Genomic DNA, 15,083 nt, shown 5'->3' on the forward strand with positions numbered 1-15,083 from the left:
GCACCGGGAAAGAGTAGGGTGGCAGGAGGTACTAATGTTATACAGATTACTCCAGCTACTATGCTTTATTATTTAAGGGGAGGATTCACCCCCTTTTCCCATGCCTAGCAAAGTTACTGAGTGAGGGCACTGGGGATAACATCTGCTCCTAAATAAACAACAGTTAGGAGTGTTCCGTGTTGGCTGTTACTGAACAATGCTTTGTTTTCTTCATATTTCTGGCAATCAGCTTTGAACCCCTGTTTTCAAAGAGCTTTGAGTCCTTTTCATGTTATCCTATATTTCACCCCTCTGTAATGCTACACATTCTGGATTTCCATTATGTGGAGAAATCTTGCTAACCACGTTATCCCCTTTTACTATTTTTATATAATTTTAAATATTTTTCAATTTTTATATGTGAAATTTGTGTTAAGGATGAGTGCTAGGTAGACAGCCTTCAAGACCAAAGTCTTGTTTATCCATACAACAGGAATACCACAGCCGTAGCCAGTATAAGCTTCCCCCCCTACTACTATAGCAACATGTTTCAGACATGACCTGCTTGGAGGGAGCCTCTCTGGGGTGCAAGCACAGTTCAGTCTCCGTGTGTATTCAATCCCTGGCCTCTTTTGAGGGCTTGTCTAGGCTTGAAATGCTACAGTGGCACAGCTGGGCTGCTGTAGTGCTTCAGTGTAGACACTACAGTGACAAGAGGGGTTCTCCCATCACTTTAGTGAATTCACCTCCCCAAGAGGCAGTTGCTACATTGATGGAAGAGTTCTTCCATTGTCCTAGTATTTCTACACTAGGGGTTAGGTTGGCTTAAACTACATCACTCAAGGGTGTGGATTTTTTTCACCTCTGAGCGACATAGCTGGGTTCATCTAATTTTCTAGTGTAGACCAGCCCTGAGAGTGACAGTAGGGGGACCAGCTATAATGCCAGCTGTGGTGGTGGTGGTGGTTTCTGTCCACTGAGAATCAGACAGAGCACTACTTCAGTTCACCAAACAGCCATTAGATAATAATTTGTGGTCACTATGAACACGAGTGTTGTTTGATTTGGCAAGGTAGTGACAATGTGTTACCGTCACCTAAGTGATCTAATCCTTGTATGTTTCATCAAAGTGTTTGGATGCATTAAAATACTATCTGCTTTAACAAGCATGCGAATGGAAAAAGACTAAAGAATTTATGGATTAGCAGTATGCAACAAAATCAGTTGCCTTCTGCATGCCCCCTTGTAGTCAAGGGTAGCTCTGTGGGCCCCTACCTCAGTTTCCCCTCTTCAATACTCAATAACTAAAAAAAAAAAAAAAGAGAGAGACTCTCACAAGTCCAGTAACAGCCCATTCTGGGATCTGGTTTTATTAACAAAGTTCCAAACAAACAGAAAAAACTCTTGCATTGAGCCTTAAGCTGTGCCCCTCCTGCCCGAGGTATTCTCTCTTCCTTTATCCTTGGAGACAATGGAGAAGACAAGGTCTGGCCTGCCTTTTTGGCCTTCTCCCAAAAAAGAAAACAAATCTTCCATCTGGGTCTTTCTACCCAGCCCCAAGTTCCTTCCTTGGGGACCACTGCAGGAAACTTCTCTTCTTGTAGATTCACTCTGCAGTCCCCCATTGGCTAGATCTCTGTTTTTCTACCCTCCCAGAAGGCTGCTTTAGTGTCATGACTGGCTGTCATGTGACTAATTCATTCTCTCCATCTGGGATGGCAAGACAACCGTGTCACATGTGGTCTAAGACTTATCTGCTGATAGAAGGGTCACCAACCCTGTTTCACACAAGTAATGTGTTTTAGTGGCTAGCACAGAACATCTTTTTGACCTTGAGTCAAATTCAGTTCTGGTTTAAGAAGGTACAAGTGTACTGAAGTAAATGGAGATGTAAATACTTACGGTGGGGCTGAATTTGATGTCATCCTGTGCACTTAAAAATGCAAACTCACCTGTTCCAGAAATGAGAACAGCTACTTTCACTTTGCTTTTTGGGGGCTCAACATGCAGGTGACTGTCCATATCAGCAGCATTCTGCAGAAACTGGAATCTATTTAACTGCAAGGCTTTAAGGAGATTCTTGACTTTGACATGAGAAGATCCTTCAAAGTAAAATATCAAAATATTTTTCTATTTAGAATCAACTAAGCAAACCTATCAGTGATAATTTATGCTAACATCAACACTTACCCAATATTTGAAATATAGAAATGAATAATTTATCTAATCTCATTAAGTTCATGTGTAAAGTTACTCACATGCAACAGTTTGCATGGGAATAACCTAAAATAGTAAAGACACATTAACAGATATCTTCCATCCCATATCAAACCTTTCTCTTAGTCGTCCCCCCGTCCCCCACCCCACCTCGTACTGCCCTACAGGGGATGCTAAAAGTGATCTCAACTGAACCAAAACTTCCTTGTATCTCCCTTACTAAAGCTGCTGCTTGCGGATCATAAAGGGCCTGGTGAAAGTCTCAATGCATGCACACCCAAGTGGATGGAATTACTTAATGGAGAGTCACCTAACTAGGGATGATCTAGCTACCACTTGGCAGACCCACAAGCATGTAATAGTAGCCTCCTTCTACCCACCAAATTTGCACAAAATAACTGCTGCTATTGTCATATGGGAGTTTTGTTGATAACATGTTGGTAAAATATGACCCAAAGAAATAATGATTTTATTGCAGTCATAACATAAGGAGTACCTATATGACTGTAGACACTAGGGAGATTTGCCTCAAGTCTCAAGCAGTTTTACAGGTATCTCTGTCCAGTGACTTAGTAAAGTCCATCTCTAGTAGCAAATTACTTCTCACTTGATCTATACTGAAGAATGATGGACCAAGTTTTGCAGGGTGCTGAGTTGAGGAGATGTGCATGTGAAAGCATGTTGTCTCCTAATAAGTGCTCAGAACCACCAAGAAATAGACCCTTAATGATCTACTTTGTGTTGGTTTACAACTTAAATAGGGCATCTCTAAGGGCCTGGTCCAAACCCCATTTAAATCAATGAATGGCTTTTCATTATTTCAGTGGACGATGGATCAGGCCCTAATGAATGGAATTCAATTTTTCTTATTTGAAGTTAAGAGGCCCAGTAACCTGTGTGGCTTGGGACTATATTTCCAATCAGCCAGGCTTCCTCATGCCTCTGTACATCCTTCAGAACTTGCTGAGCCAGCTCCTTGTCTGCCATCAAGACAGCACCGATCCCGCAATTAAACGTTCGGGCCATCTCCTCTTCTGAGAGGTTTCCCTCTGTTTGGAGCCAGGAGAAGATTTCAGGTATTTGCCAAGTATAAGCATCTGAAAATGGTTGGAATGTTTATAGATCAGCAAAAGGGTTGGATATAAACCATTGTATAATCGATAATATCCTCTACATTTTAAAAGCATTGGGCAGCTAACTTCCTGTGCAACTCGCATTAAAATTTATGGGAACTATTGAACAGCCTATTGAAAACATACTGCTGTAGATGAACCATGATAGAGCAAAGACACATTTGTCCCAGATCAGTCAGAAATCTCAAGCCCCAGGCCATTTACACCCACCGTGGAAAGTGCAGGGGTTGCCTTGTGCTGTGCAGATGGCTCAAAGTGACTGATTCAGAGAGCAGGGGAATTTGCTACTGACCAGTGTTTCCCAAGTTTTTAATAAGCAAACCATCACTGCACCTTTTTTTTCTTTGTGACACACCATTACATTTGTCACCTTCCAACAGGGCCAGATTAACCTTTTGTGGGCCTGGCACCAAACATATTTGTGGGCCCCCATGGTGGCAATGGAGCATGGCGCGGGGACATCAGTCCCCAGAGCGAGGAGCAAGCCAGAGGCAATGGGGTATGGCATGGCATGGCTGGGGCACTATTTACAAACCGGCAGTTGCCAGACACACAGTGGCCCGCCTAACCCTGTGCTGCCAGCATGCCCCTTTCCCTCGGGGGCGGGCCCATGCTGTGCCACACAGCCCCCCCCACCCAACACCGGAACATCTTCCCCCACCAATTCCCTATGGCTAGAGTCTCCTGGACCTGCTATGCCCAGCACCTCCCCCAGCTCCCCCCAAATGCACAGCACCCTGCACAACACCACCCTTGCCCAGTGCCTCCCTGCCCACAGCCTCACCACCCCGGCCATTCTTAGGATTTATGGAGCCCTACACAGTATTATTAAACTGGTGCCCCTATGCCCGACTTGGGGCACAGCTGCCATCACCCCTGACTGCAGACCCCCAGAAGACACCCCCCGCCAAATGCTGACACACACTGAGCTTCGTATGCAGCAGATGCTGTGGCAGCCTGGGCTCGCAGCCCAGAAGGGAGGGACGAGGCACCAAAGGATACTGAGCTGCCCGGCCCACCTCACAGCGGCGGAGAGTCATAGTTCCCTGCAGAGACCCCTGTACCCTCTTCCTCACGCAGAATGTGCAGGCGCATTTGGCTCTGTGAATACGACCCCTGCCTAAGGAGACTGCTGGGTGTGCTGGGTGTGTGGGAGCCAACCTGCTCTTACCTGCTGTCCCGGTGGTGCCCCAAATTTTCGGGTGCCCTACGCAGCTGCATATGCCTAAGGACAGCCCTGCCGAGCACAACTGCCCAGCACCCCCTATGGAACCTCCATTCCCTAGTGCCCCAACACACAGCTCTTCCCTGCCACCTCACAGCCCAGCACCCTCCAGAGACCCACTTCCCACCCCCTGCCTCCCGGCCACACTCACCAGCACTGCTGGGAGGTGACTGTGTCTGCCAGGCTGAGCCAGCAGCGCAGCCAGAACTGGTCCCGGGGCCGGGAATCACTCTGGCCCCTCAGGAGTGGTGCGATCAGCCAGGCCAGGGCCTGCTCCGCCTGGGCTCCTTCAGGACCTACTTGCCTGAAGGGGCCCAGGCAAGCAACCCCCATACTGTCACCCCGCACACACCTGGCTGAGACTGGCCAGGCTTCTGCACCAGTCCCAGGCAGCTCAGCTCCGGGGAGACAGGAGGGGCCCCCAGGTGTTGGGAAGTAGAGACTGTCCAGAGCCAGAGGTGCACTGGGGTCTTGCCAGGGGGTAGAGAGGAGCAGGGGGGCGGGGCCAGGGGGTGGAGAAGCGTCCTCGGCCTTAGGAGCAAGTGGTGGGTGGTGGGGAGCCAGCAGGCTGACTGGATCTCGGGGCGCAGTGCAAACGGAGCAGACTGAGGCCCCTTCTGAGCATGGGACCGCCTCCATGGAGCCACTGGCGCCATTGTAAACCTGGCACTGCTGGTAACCCAACCATAATACTGGCCCAGTGTGGACAGGAGGTAGGAAAAGGGGGGCTAGAGGCCGAGCCCAACCCACACTGACACAGTGCCTCCTATCTCACAGGGCTAAGCCTGGGAGGGATGTAGCATCACTCAGGCTTGGGGAGTAGGGTGACCAGATGTCCCAATTTTATAGAGACAGTCCAGATTTTTGGATCTTTTTCTTATATAGGCTCCTATTACCCCCTACTCTCTGTCCTGATTTTTCACACTTGCTATCTGGTCACCCTACTGGGAAGAGACAGCCAGGCCAAACCTGAGTGGCGCTGTGACCCCATGCCAGGTCTCAATGCTTGGGGTGGGGAGCTGGGCCCAGCCCCGCAGGAGAGGTGCCACTGCTGCAGTGAGAGTGTGAGGCACAGCCATTTTCCAACCCCTCCCAGGTCTCACCTCTACATGAAGCTGGAACAAGTGTGTATTTACCTAGGGCCTCACGACTCATCTAAACCTTCTATCAGGACCCACCATTTGGGAAACACTGCCATAAACTTTATGATGGGTAACTGTGTGCACTGCCGCTGAGCCAGCCGTCAGCATACTTTGTAAAGTTCATCAGCATCCTACTGATTTTCCAAAGGCTCATCAGGAGCACTGTAATGGTTGTCATAGCCTGCTGTGCCCCTCTCATGTTCCTATTTGAACACTTACTAACCTTTAAAACTTGACTGTAAAAGTTCAGAAGCTTGGTCCTGTGAACCATATTGCAAATAGTGAGAAACCCAACAGACCTACTTTTATTTATCTCCTACTGTCCATTCTCAAGCTGAGATCCGGCAAAAGTGTTTTAGATAGAATATTCTAACTGTGACAAATACCGTTTTTTGGTGTTTTAATTTACAAACTTGTCTAATTAGCTCTAGCTTTGCTAGAACATTTCTCTATTGACAAGCCTCCCTTGCAAAAGTATCTCCACAGGAAGAGAACTAGAGACTTTTTTTTTTAATGAGTTTGTCTCCTGTAGTCAGTTCGTGGCCTATTTTAAGCTGACAGAGCCAACATGCCATTCTGACATAACTATATACATTTCTAATAACTTTCAAAAATTAGAATTTTATCATCTAATCTTAGATCCTGGGCACAACTAAATGAAAACAGTAAACTCGGTTTTCATTTCTTTCCTTTCTATTTTCATTCTTGAAGGACAGAGAATGTTAGAAGACTTTGTGGACTCTGTTGAACACCTATATTTTTAATATTTTGTAATTTATAGACGCTTTGTCCAAATTACTTAAAATCTGAAAGAAATTTTATCTCAGCTACAGACATTATGTGTTAATGTTATGTCTGATGTTCAATTCTGTGGACTTTTGTCTGGTGGCCAAAATCAGATTTGTAATGGAAACCGAGATGCGTCCTTATCTGTGGAGAAACTACTGCCTTTCCATAACACTGTATCAGCTATATATAGACTGTAGCCCAAAGTGTAGCATTTCACTCCCTTACCAAGCTTTTAACATGTCAATCTGAGTATGCAGTTTGAGAAGCAGAAGCTATCTTCATGAATTCTTAGTCTCCTCCTAGAAACGGATGCTCCTTAACAGCTACACATTTTGCTGAAACTTATTAAAACTATAAACACAAACATTTTAAGCAAGACATTTATAGACTATGGCCCCGCTTTTTGTGCCCATTAAGCCACTCAGAGGTCCAAGTACCTATAAATCAGGAACTTCACTTCTAAGGGTATGTCTACATTGCAAAAGAGCAGCTGCAGCAAGTCTTAGAGCCCAGGTCTACAGACTCAAGCTCACACTGCAGCACTAAAAAATAACATTGTAGATGTTCCTGCTTGGGTGGGAGTCTGGGCTCCAATACCCAGCATGGGGGGCAGGTCTCAGAGCCTAGGCTCCAGCCCAAGTAGGAATGTCTACACTGCTAATTTTAGCACCGTAGCCTCAGGCTCTAAGATTCACTATTGGGATTTCCCCACTACGACCCTTGTGGAATATACACATACTCTAAATCTCCTAAAGACCAGGCTTAAAAAAAATCAGGTCTATATTAGATGTCATTTACCGATAACAGAAAAAGTTCTTTTCAACTTACCCAAAATTACACTAAATGCTTCAGGTAGGATTCTGGGAATGCTTTCCAGTAACCCCCCACCAGTGATAGGGGCAAAGGCCTTCACATGCCCTGAACGAAGGACAGGCAACAGAGCCTTGCTGTAGATTTTGGTTGGAGTTAGCAATAGTTCTCCTGTGATCATAAAAGTTTAGAAAAATCATTAGAGATGAAAATCAGTGCAGAAGCACTTTTATCAGGCAATACAAGAAATGATGCTTTTATCAGCATTCCTCTTGCTATCTTTGGGACATAGAACCTATCAAGAGTAGCGGGGAAGACTGCAAGCAGTGTTGCCACACTGTGGGGAAATGGATGAAAGATCTCAGAAACCAAGGAACTGGACCATGGGCCTAAAACTGGGCTGGTGGCAACCATAACTAGGAAATACAATCTTGAGGTCTAAAAACCCTGCCAGTGTCTATTTAAGAAAATAACTGAACTGGATTCACTTCCAGGAAGGTTCAACATTAAAAAGCAAATATTATTATACCTAATGGCTGGTCGCCACATCCACCAGGTACTGGAGACGAGTAGTGTAGGGAAGACATTAAGAGAATCTTCCTTACAAGGTTAAAGCCATGGCTGTGAATCCCAGAAGAAGCTAGTCCAATGACGACATCCCCCTCAGCAACTCTCTTCGGCTGCAGGAACATTTGGCCTCGTTCCACTGCACCAACTGCAAAGCCAGCGAGGTTGTACTCTCCAGGCGAATACATGCCTGGAATTTCAGCAGTATCTCTTCCTAGGGGAAGGGAGAAAGCAGGCAGCACTAACTGTAAACACATCTGCATTTCATTTCTAATGTGGAATCAATGACAGTTTTTAAATTGGGGACGTATTCAGTGTTGCTAGAAAGACAGGCACAGCTTAAACTGCACGTTTCTTATTTCAAAGGACCACCGAAAAGCTAGTTAAGCTCAGAGTTACAAAAATGAACAGTGGGAAGGGGAAAAGTATTACCTGAGCATTGATTTCTGGGAAAAAATCAAAATGGTGCCTCTTGGGTTGGGGAGGGGAAGTTCTATTTGTTCATATTTCTATTTGGAGAGGTAATGGACATTTTTTTAGTACATTAAGAATCCAGCGCCTCAAATTCAGCTCCCATTTGTACCAGAGTAAGTGAAAGAGGAGAATCAGGCTCAGTGTCTGTGTACTAATGGCAGTAATAATTTTATATCAGAACCTTCAAATCCCGTACAGGAAGTGAGTGCTCGTACCCAAGAGAGCGCATCCTGCCTTTTTACAAGCTTCAGCTATTCCCGCTCTGACTGCTTGAGCCACTTCAGTGTCAAGTTTCCCACAGGCAAAATAGTCGAGGAAGAAGAGGGGCTCTGCTCCCTGAGCCAGGATGTCATTGACACACATGGCAACCAAGTCCTGGCCAATGGTGTCATGTTTCTTACACATCTGTGCAATCTGCAACAAGAGAGTCAGAGATCCAATTTATAGCTGCGATAGGAAGCAAACAGCAGCTCTGACATGGTTGCCATTTCATAAGAAAGAAAAGTGGACAATCTTCTTATTGCCTGTGCTATTCACTATAGATATCAGAAATGGGAAAGTCCTGTCAGATCATCTAGTTCACCTTCTGCCTCTCTGCCTGTGCAGAATTTGTCCTCGCAGTATAATTTTTTAAAATGCTGTGTCCAGTCTAATATTAGATTGTCCTAAAGTGATGAGGCAGCCATCATTTTTTTCGTGATAACTACTATATGTGCTTATCAATATCTGTATAAAATTAATCCATCAAACATGGTTTTGCGTTCTGTATTACTTAGTCCATTGCCTTCATTTAACACCATAGCAAAACTCGAAGAGCATCATTAAAGAGTTTTCTTCTGCTTTATTAGGTGTAAAAGGGATGAGACTTCCTCCTTCCAGTGATATTTCACTGACCCTCTATGGGTACGTCTACACTATGGGATTATTCCGATTTTACATAAACCGATTTTGTAAAACAGATTGTATAAAGTCAAGTGCACGTGGCCACACTAAGCACATTAATTCGGTGGTGTGCGTCCATGGTCCGAGGCTAGCGTCGATTTCCGGAGCGTTGCACTGTGGGTAGCTATCCCATAGTTCCTGCAGTCTCCACCGCCCCTTGGAATTCTGGGTTGAGATCCCAGTGCCTGATGGGGCAAAAATCATTGTCGCGGGTGGGTCTGGGTAAATTTTGTCACTCATTCCTTCCTCCGGGAAAGCAACGGCAGACAATCATTTCATGCCCTTTTTCCCTGGATTGCCCTGGCAGACGCCATAGCACGGCAGCCATGGAGCCTGTTCAGCTTTTTTTTTTTTTTTACTGTCACCATATGTCTACCTGATGCCGCTGACAGCGGTGATACTGCAGCGCTACACAGCAGCATTCACTTGCTTTTGCATGATAGACTCATAGACTCATAGGTCAGAAGGGACCAATATGATCATCTAGTCTGACCTCCTGCACAAGGCAGGCCACAGAATCCCACCCATCCAATTTTATAACAACCCCTAACCCAGGACCGAGTTATTGAAATCCTCAAAATTGGTTTGAAGACCTCAAGCTGCAGAGAATCCACCAGCAAGCGACCCGTGCCCCACGCTGCAGGGGAAGGCGAAATACCTCCAGGGCCCCTGCCAATCCGCCCTGGAGGAAAATTCCTTCCCGACCCCAAATATGGCAATCAGCTAAACCCTGAGCATGTGGGCAAGACTCACCAGCCAGCACCCAAGAAGGAATTCTCTGCAGTAACTCAGTTCCCATCCCATCCAGCATCTCCCCGCAGACCATTGAGCAGACCTATCTGGTGGTAATCCAAGATCAATTGCCCAAATTAACGATCCTATCATAACATCCCCTCCATATACTTATCAAGCTTTGTCTTAAAGCCAGAAAAGTCTTTTGCCCCTACTACTTCCCTTGGAAGGCTGTTCCAGAACTTCACTCCCCTAATGGTTAGAAACCTTTGTCTAATTTCAAGTCTAAACTTCCTAATATCCAATGTATACCCATTCGTCCTTGTGCCTACATTAGTACTAAACTTAAATAATTCCTCTCCCTCCCTAACGTTAACCCCCCTGATATATTTATACAGAGCAAGCATATCCCTCCGCAGCCTTCTTTTGGCCAGGCTAAACAAGCCAAGCTCTTTGAGTCTCCTTTCAAAAGGCAGTTTTTCCATTCCTCGGATCATCCTTGTAGCCCATCTCTGAACCTGTTCCAGTTTGAATTCATCCTTCTTGAACATGGGACACCAGAACTGCACACAGTATTCCAGATGGGGTCTCACCAATGCCTTATATAACGGTACTAACACCTCCTTATCCTTGCAGGAAATACCCCGCCTGATGCATCCCAAAATCGCATTTGCTTTTTTAACAGCCGTATCACATTGGCGACTCATAGTCATCCTGCTATCAACCAGTACCCCAAGGTTCTTCTCCTCCTCCGTCGCTTCCAACTGATGCGCCCCCAACATATATCCAAAATTCTTATTATTAATTCCTAAGTGCATGACCTTACACTTTTCACTATTGTATATCATCCTATTTCTATTACTCCAGTTTACAAGGTGGTTCAGATCTTCCTGAATAGTATCCTTGTCCTTCTCTGTGTTAGCAATACCCCCCAGCTTTGTGTCATCCGCAAACTTTATTAGCACATTCCCGCTCTTTGTGCCAAGGTCAGTAATAAAAAGGTTAAATAAGATCGGTCCCAAAACCGATCCTTGAGGGACTCCACTAGTGACCTCCTTCCAGCCTGACAGTTCACCTTTCAATACGACCCGCTGGAGTCTCCTCTTTAACCAGTTCCTTATCCACCTTACAACTTTCATATTCATCCCCATCTTTTCCAATTTAACTAACAGTTCCCCATGTGGAACCGTGTCGAACGCCTTACTGAAATCTAGGTAAATTATATCTACCGCATTTCCTTTATCTAAGTAATCCGTCACCTTCTCAAAGAAGGAGAGCAGATTGGTTTGACACGATCTACCTTTAGTAAATCCGTGTTGCAATTCATCCCAATTACCATTGACCTCTATGTCCTTAACTACTTTCTCCCTTAAAATTTTTTCCAAGACCTTACATACTACAGACGTCAAGCTAACAGGCCTATAATTACCCAGATCACTTTTATTCCCTTTCTTAAAAATAGGAACTACATTAGCAATCCTCCAGTCATACGGCACAACCCCCGAGTTTATCGATTGCTTAAAAATTCTCGCTAACGAGCTCGCAATTTCACGCGCCAGTTCCTTTAATATCCTCGGATGGAAATTGTCCGGGCCCTCCGACTTCGTCCCATTGAGCTGTTCAAGTACGGCCTCTACCTCAGTTGCGGTAATATCCACTTCCATATCCACATTCCCGTTTATCATCCCTCCATCATCGCTAGATTCCTCACTAGTCTTATTAAAAACTGAGGCAAAGTACTTGTTTAGATGTTGGGCCATGCCTAGGTTATCCTTAACCTCCATTCCATCCTCAGTGTATAGCGGCCCCACTTCTTCTTTCTTTGTTTTCTTCTTATTTATGTGGCTGTAGAACCTTTTACTATTGGTTTTGATTCCCTTTGTAAGGTCCAGTTCAATGCGGCTTTTAGCCTTCCTCACTTTATCCCTACATGTTCTGACCTCACCAAGGTAGCTTTCCTTACTGATCCTGCCTTTCTTCCACTCCCTGTAAGCTTTCTGCTTTTGTCTAATCCCCTCTCTGAGTTGCTTGCTCATCCAGTTTGGCCTACAACTCCTGCCCATGGTTTTTTTTCCCCTTTCTTGGGATGCAGGCTTCTGACAGTCTCCGCAGCTGCGACTTAAAGTAATTCCAGACCTCCTCCGCATTTAAATCCACTAATTCCTCCATCCAATCCACTTCCCTAACTAATTTCCTTAACTCTTTAAAATTAGCCCTCGAGAAGTCGAAAACCCTAATCCCAGATCTACATTTGTTTATCCTTCCATCTAGTTTGAACTGAATCAGCTCATGATCACTCGAACCAAGGTTGTCCCCTACCACCATTTCTTCTACGAGGTCCTCACTGCTCACCAACACCAAATCTAAAATGGCATCCCCTCTCGTAGGTACTTCAACTACTTGATGAAGAAATCCATCCGCTATCACATCCAGGAAAATCTAACCCCTATTATTCTTGCAAGCACTCGTCCTCCAGTCTACATCCGGGAAGTTGAAGTCCCCCATAATCACACATTTCCCCTTTGTGTTTACTTCATTAAAGACATTAAAGAGGTCTCTATCCATATCCCAATCAGATCCCGGCGGTCTATAGCACACCCCAAGCACTATCTCAGGGGAAGCTCTAGTTGCTTTTTTACCCAGTGTGATTTTTGCCCAGACAGACTCTGTCTTATCCATTCCATCGCTTCTTATTTCGCTACAGTTAATTTCATCATTGATGTACAAGGCTACTCCACCACCTTTGCCTTTCTTCCTGTCTTTTCTAAACAGCACATAGCCTTCAATGCCCGTGCTCCAGTCATGAGTACTATTCCACCAGGTTTCGGTTATCCCTATAATATCCGGTTTCACTTCCTGCACCAGTAACTCCAGTTCCTCCATCTTGTTACCTAGGCTCCTCGCATTAGTGTACAGACCTTTTAATTTTCGGCATTTGGTGTCAGTGACATTCTTTCCCCCGTCGTGCAGAGACCTTCTACCACCAGCATCACCTGTTACTCTGGTTTCTACTCCACTATTCCTCCTTGGATCAATTCTTGGGACCGCAAGGGTATCCCCTCTCACTTTGTTTACTTCCCTCTCCAGGTTATATTCCGGCGTGGAGATCTCCCGAACATCTCCCAACCATCTCCCCCAACTTCCTAGTTTAAAGCTCTCTTGATGAGGTCGGCGAGCCTCCATCCTAGAATTCTATTTCCCTCCTTGCTTAGATGAAGTCCATCCTGAGCGAACAGTCGTCTATCCGTAAACGCTTCCCAGTGACCGTACTTCCCAAAGCCCTCCTTATAACACCACTCCCTGAGCCATCTGTTGATCGCCATAATCTTGTCACTCCTTCGTCGCCCCGCTCTAGGAACCGGCAGAATCCCACTGAAGATCACCTGAGCCTCGATTTCTTTGAGCGTCTTCCCCACTCTGGCATAGTCCTCCTTGATACAGTCCAGCGAGTAACTAGCCGTATCATTCGTTCCCACATGAAGGATAATCAACGGATTCTTTCCTGCTCTCGCTAAGATCGTATTCAGCCTCAGGTCCACATCCTGTATCTTAGCCCCTGGCAGACAGCACACCCTTCTGTTCTCCTGATCAGGTCTAGTTACAGGCCTGTCTACTCTTCTCAGTAAAGAGTCTCCAATCACGTAGACTTGCCTTTTCCTGGCGACAGTGCAATTCTGCGGTCTATCCCCCACAGCAGCTGGCCGCAATTCCTCTCGATTTATATTCGCCCTTACAATCCTCCTAGGGCTCGTACTTTGTGTCGCCTCCATCGACTCCTCCCCTCCTTCTGCAGGACTAGCTGCTCGCCTCTTCTTCCTCACCCTTTCTCCTTCAGCAGCCTGCTGTGCTCCATCTTCATTTTCCAACTCAGCAAACCTGTTCCTGAGTTCTATCTCTCCATCGCTGGCCCGTCTTTTCCTCTGCCTGGTTCTCCTAGTCACATGCTTCCACCGTCCGCTTTCCTCACCCAGCAGCCCCTCCTCAGAGTCCTTTGATCCTGCTTCTATCCGCTCGTCTGAGCTTGTCCCCTGTGCCTCATCATGTCTGTGTTCCATCAACTGCTCAAATCCCCTTCTAAACTCAGCCAGAGTTTCCACTTGCATCTCCAGTCCCCTTACCTTTTCCTCCAGCAGCTCTATCAGGCGGCACTTCATGATAGCAGAGATGGTTATGAGTTGTTCTGTACCGTCTGCTGCCATTGTAAATTGGCAATGAGATGACGGTTATCTGTCATTCTGTACTGTCTGCTGCTATCATGGGTGCCCCTGCCTGAGGTCGGCCGGGGGCGCAAAGGCAAAAATGGGAATGACTCCTCGAGTCAATCCCTCCTTTATGGTATCTAAAAATAGAGTCAGTCCTGCCTAGAATATGGGGCAAGTGTACTAGAGAACCAGTGTATCAGAGAACACAGCTGCTCCATGTGAGATCCCGCAGAAATGATGAGCTGCATGCCATTCACGGGGGTTGCCCCTGCAACAACCGCACCCGTTACCTTCCCTCCTCCCCAACCTTCCTGGGCTACCGTGTCCCCCCCATTTGTGTGATGAAGTAATAAAGAATGCAGGAATAAGAAACAGTGACTTGTTAGTGAGATAAAATGAGGGAGAGTAGGCCTCCCGCTGCTATGACAGTCCAGGCAGAACATTAAGCGGTGTTGGGGAGAGGAGCCCAGCATCCCGCTGCTATGATAGTCCAGGCAGTACAGAATCTTTTCTTTATACAGGAAAGGGAGGGGGCTGATGGAGCTCAGCCCCCAGTTGCTATGATGAGGACGGTTACCAGCCGATCTGTACTATCTACTGGGAATGACAAGGAATCATTCCTATTTTTACCCAGGCGCCCCCAGCCAGCCTCACCTGAGGCCAGCCAGGAGCGCTCACGGGCTGATGACAAGGACAGCTAGCAGTCCTACTGCACCATCTGTCACTGGGGAGGGGAGAGGAGCGGATACTGCTCTTCACTCCCACAGCATTGCGTCTACCAGCAGCATTCAGTAGACACAGAGTGACATTGAAAGAAGTCAAGAAACTATTTCTTTCCCTTTTCTTTCACATGGGGGGGAGGGAGTAAATT

The 15,083-nt window shown here is 46.2% G+C and overlaps 1 protein-coding gene across 1 annotated transcript in view; it reads right to left on the reverse strand.

Annotated features, from left to right (window-relative positions):
- LOC115644292 (trifunctional purine biosynthetic protein adenosine-3-like) overlaps positions 1 to 15,083 on the reverse strand; it is a 50,325-nt gene that overhangs the window by 6,909 nt on the left and 28,333 nt on the right. The window contains exons 13-17 of the mRNA XM_030548437.1: positions 8,552 to 8,750; positions 7,825 to 8,076; positions 7,314 to 7,466; positions 3,090 to 3,293; positions 1,932 to 2,081 (exon numbers count right to left, since the gene is read on the reverse strand). Coding sequence (XP_030404297.1) covers positions 1,932 to 2,081; positions 3,090 to 3,293; positions 7,314 to 7,466; positions 7,825 to 8,076; positions 8,552 to 8,750 — 958 coding nt within the window. The remainder of the gene's footprint in view (positions 1 to 1,931; positions 2,082 to 3,089; positions 3,294 to 7,313; positions 7,467 to 7,824; positions 8,077 to 8,551; positions 8,751 to 15,083) is intronic.

The sequence above is a fragment of the Gopherus evgoodei genome, chromosome 1 (genome assembly GCF_007399415.2).
Source record: "Gopherus evgoodei ecotype Sinaloan lineage chromosome 1, rGopEvg1_v1.p, whole genome shotgun sequence".
In the NCBI taxonomy this organism is placed as follows: Eukaryota; Metazoa; Chordata; order Testudines; family Testudinidae; genus Gopherus; species Gopherus evgoodei.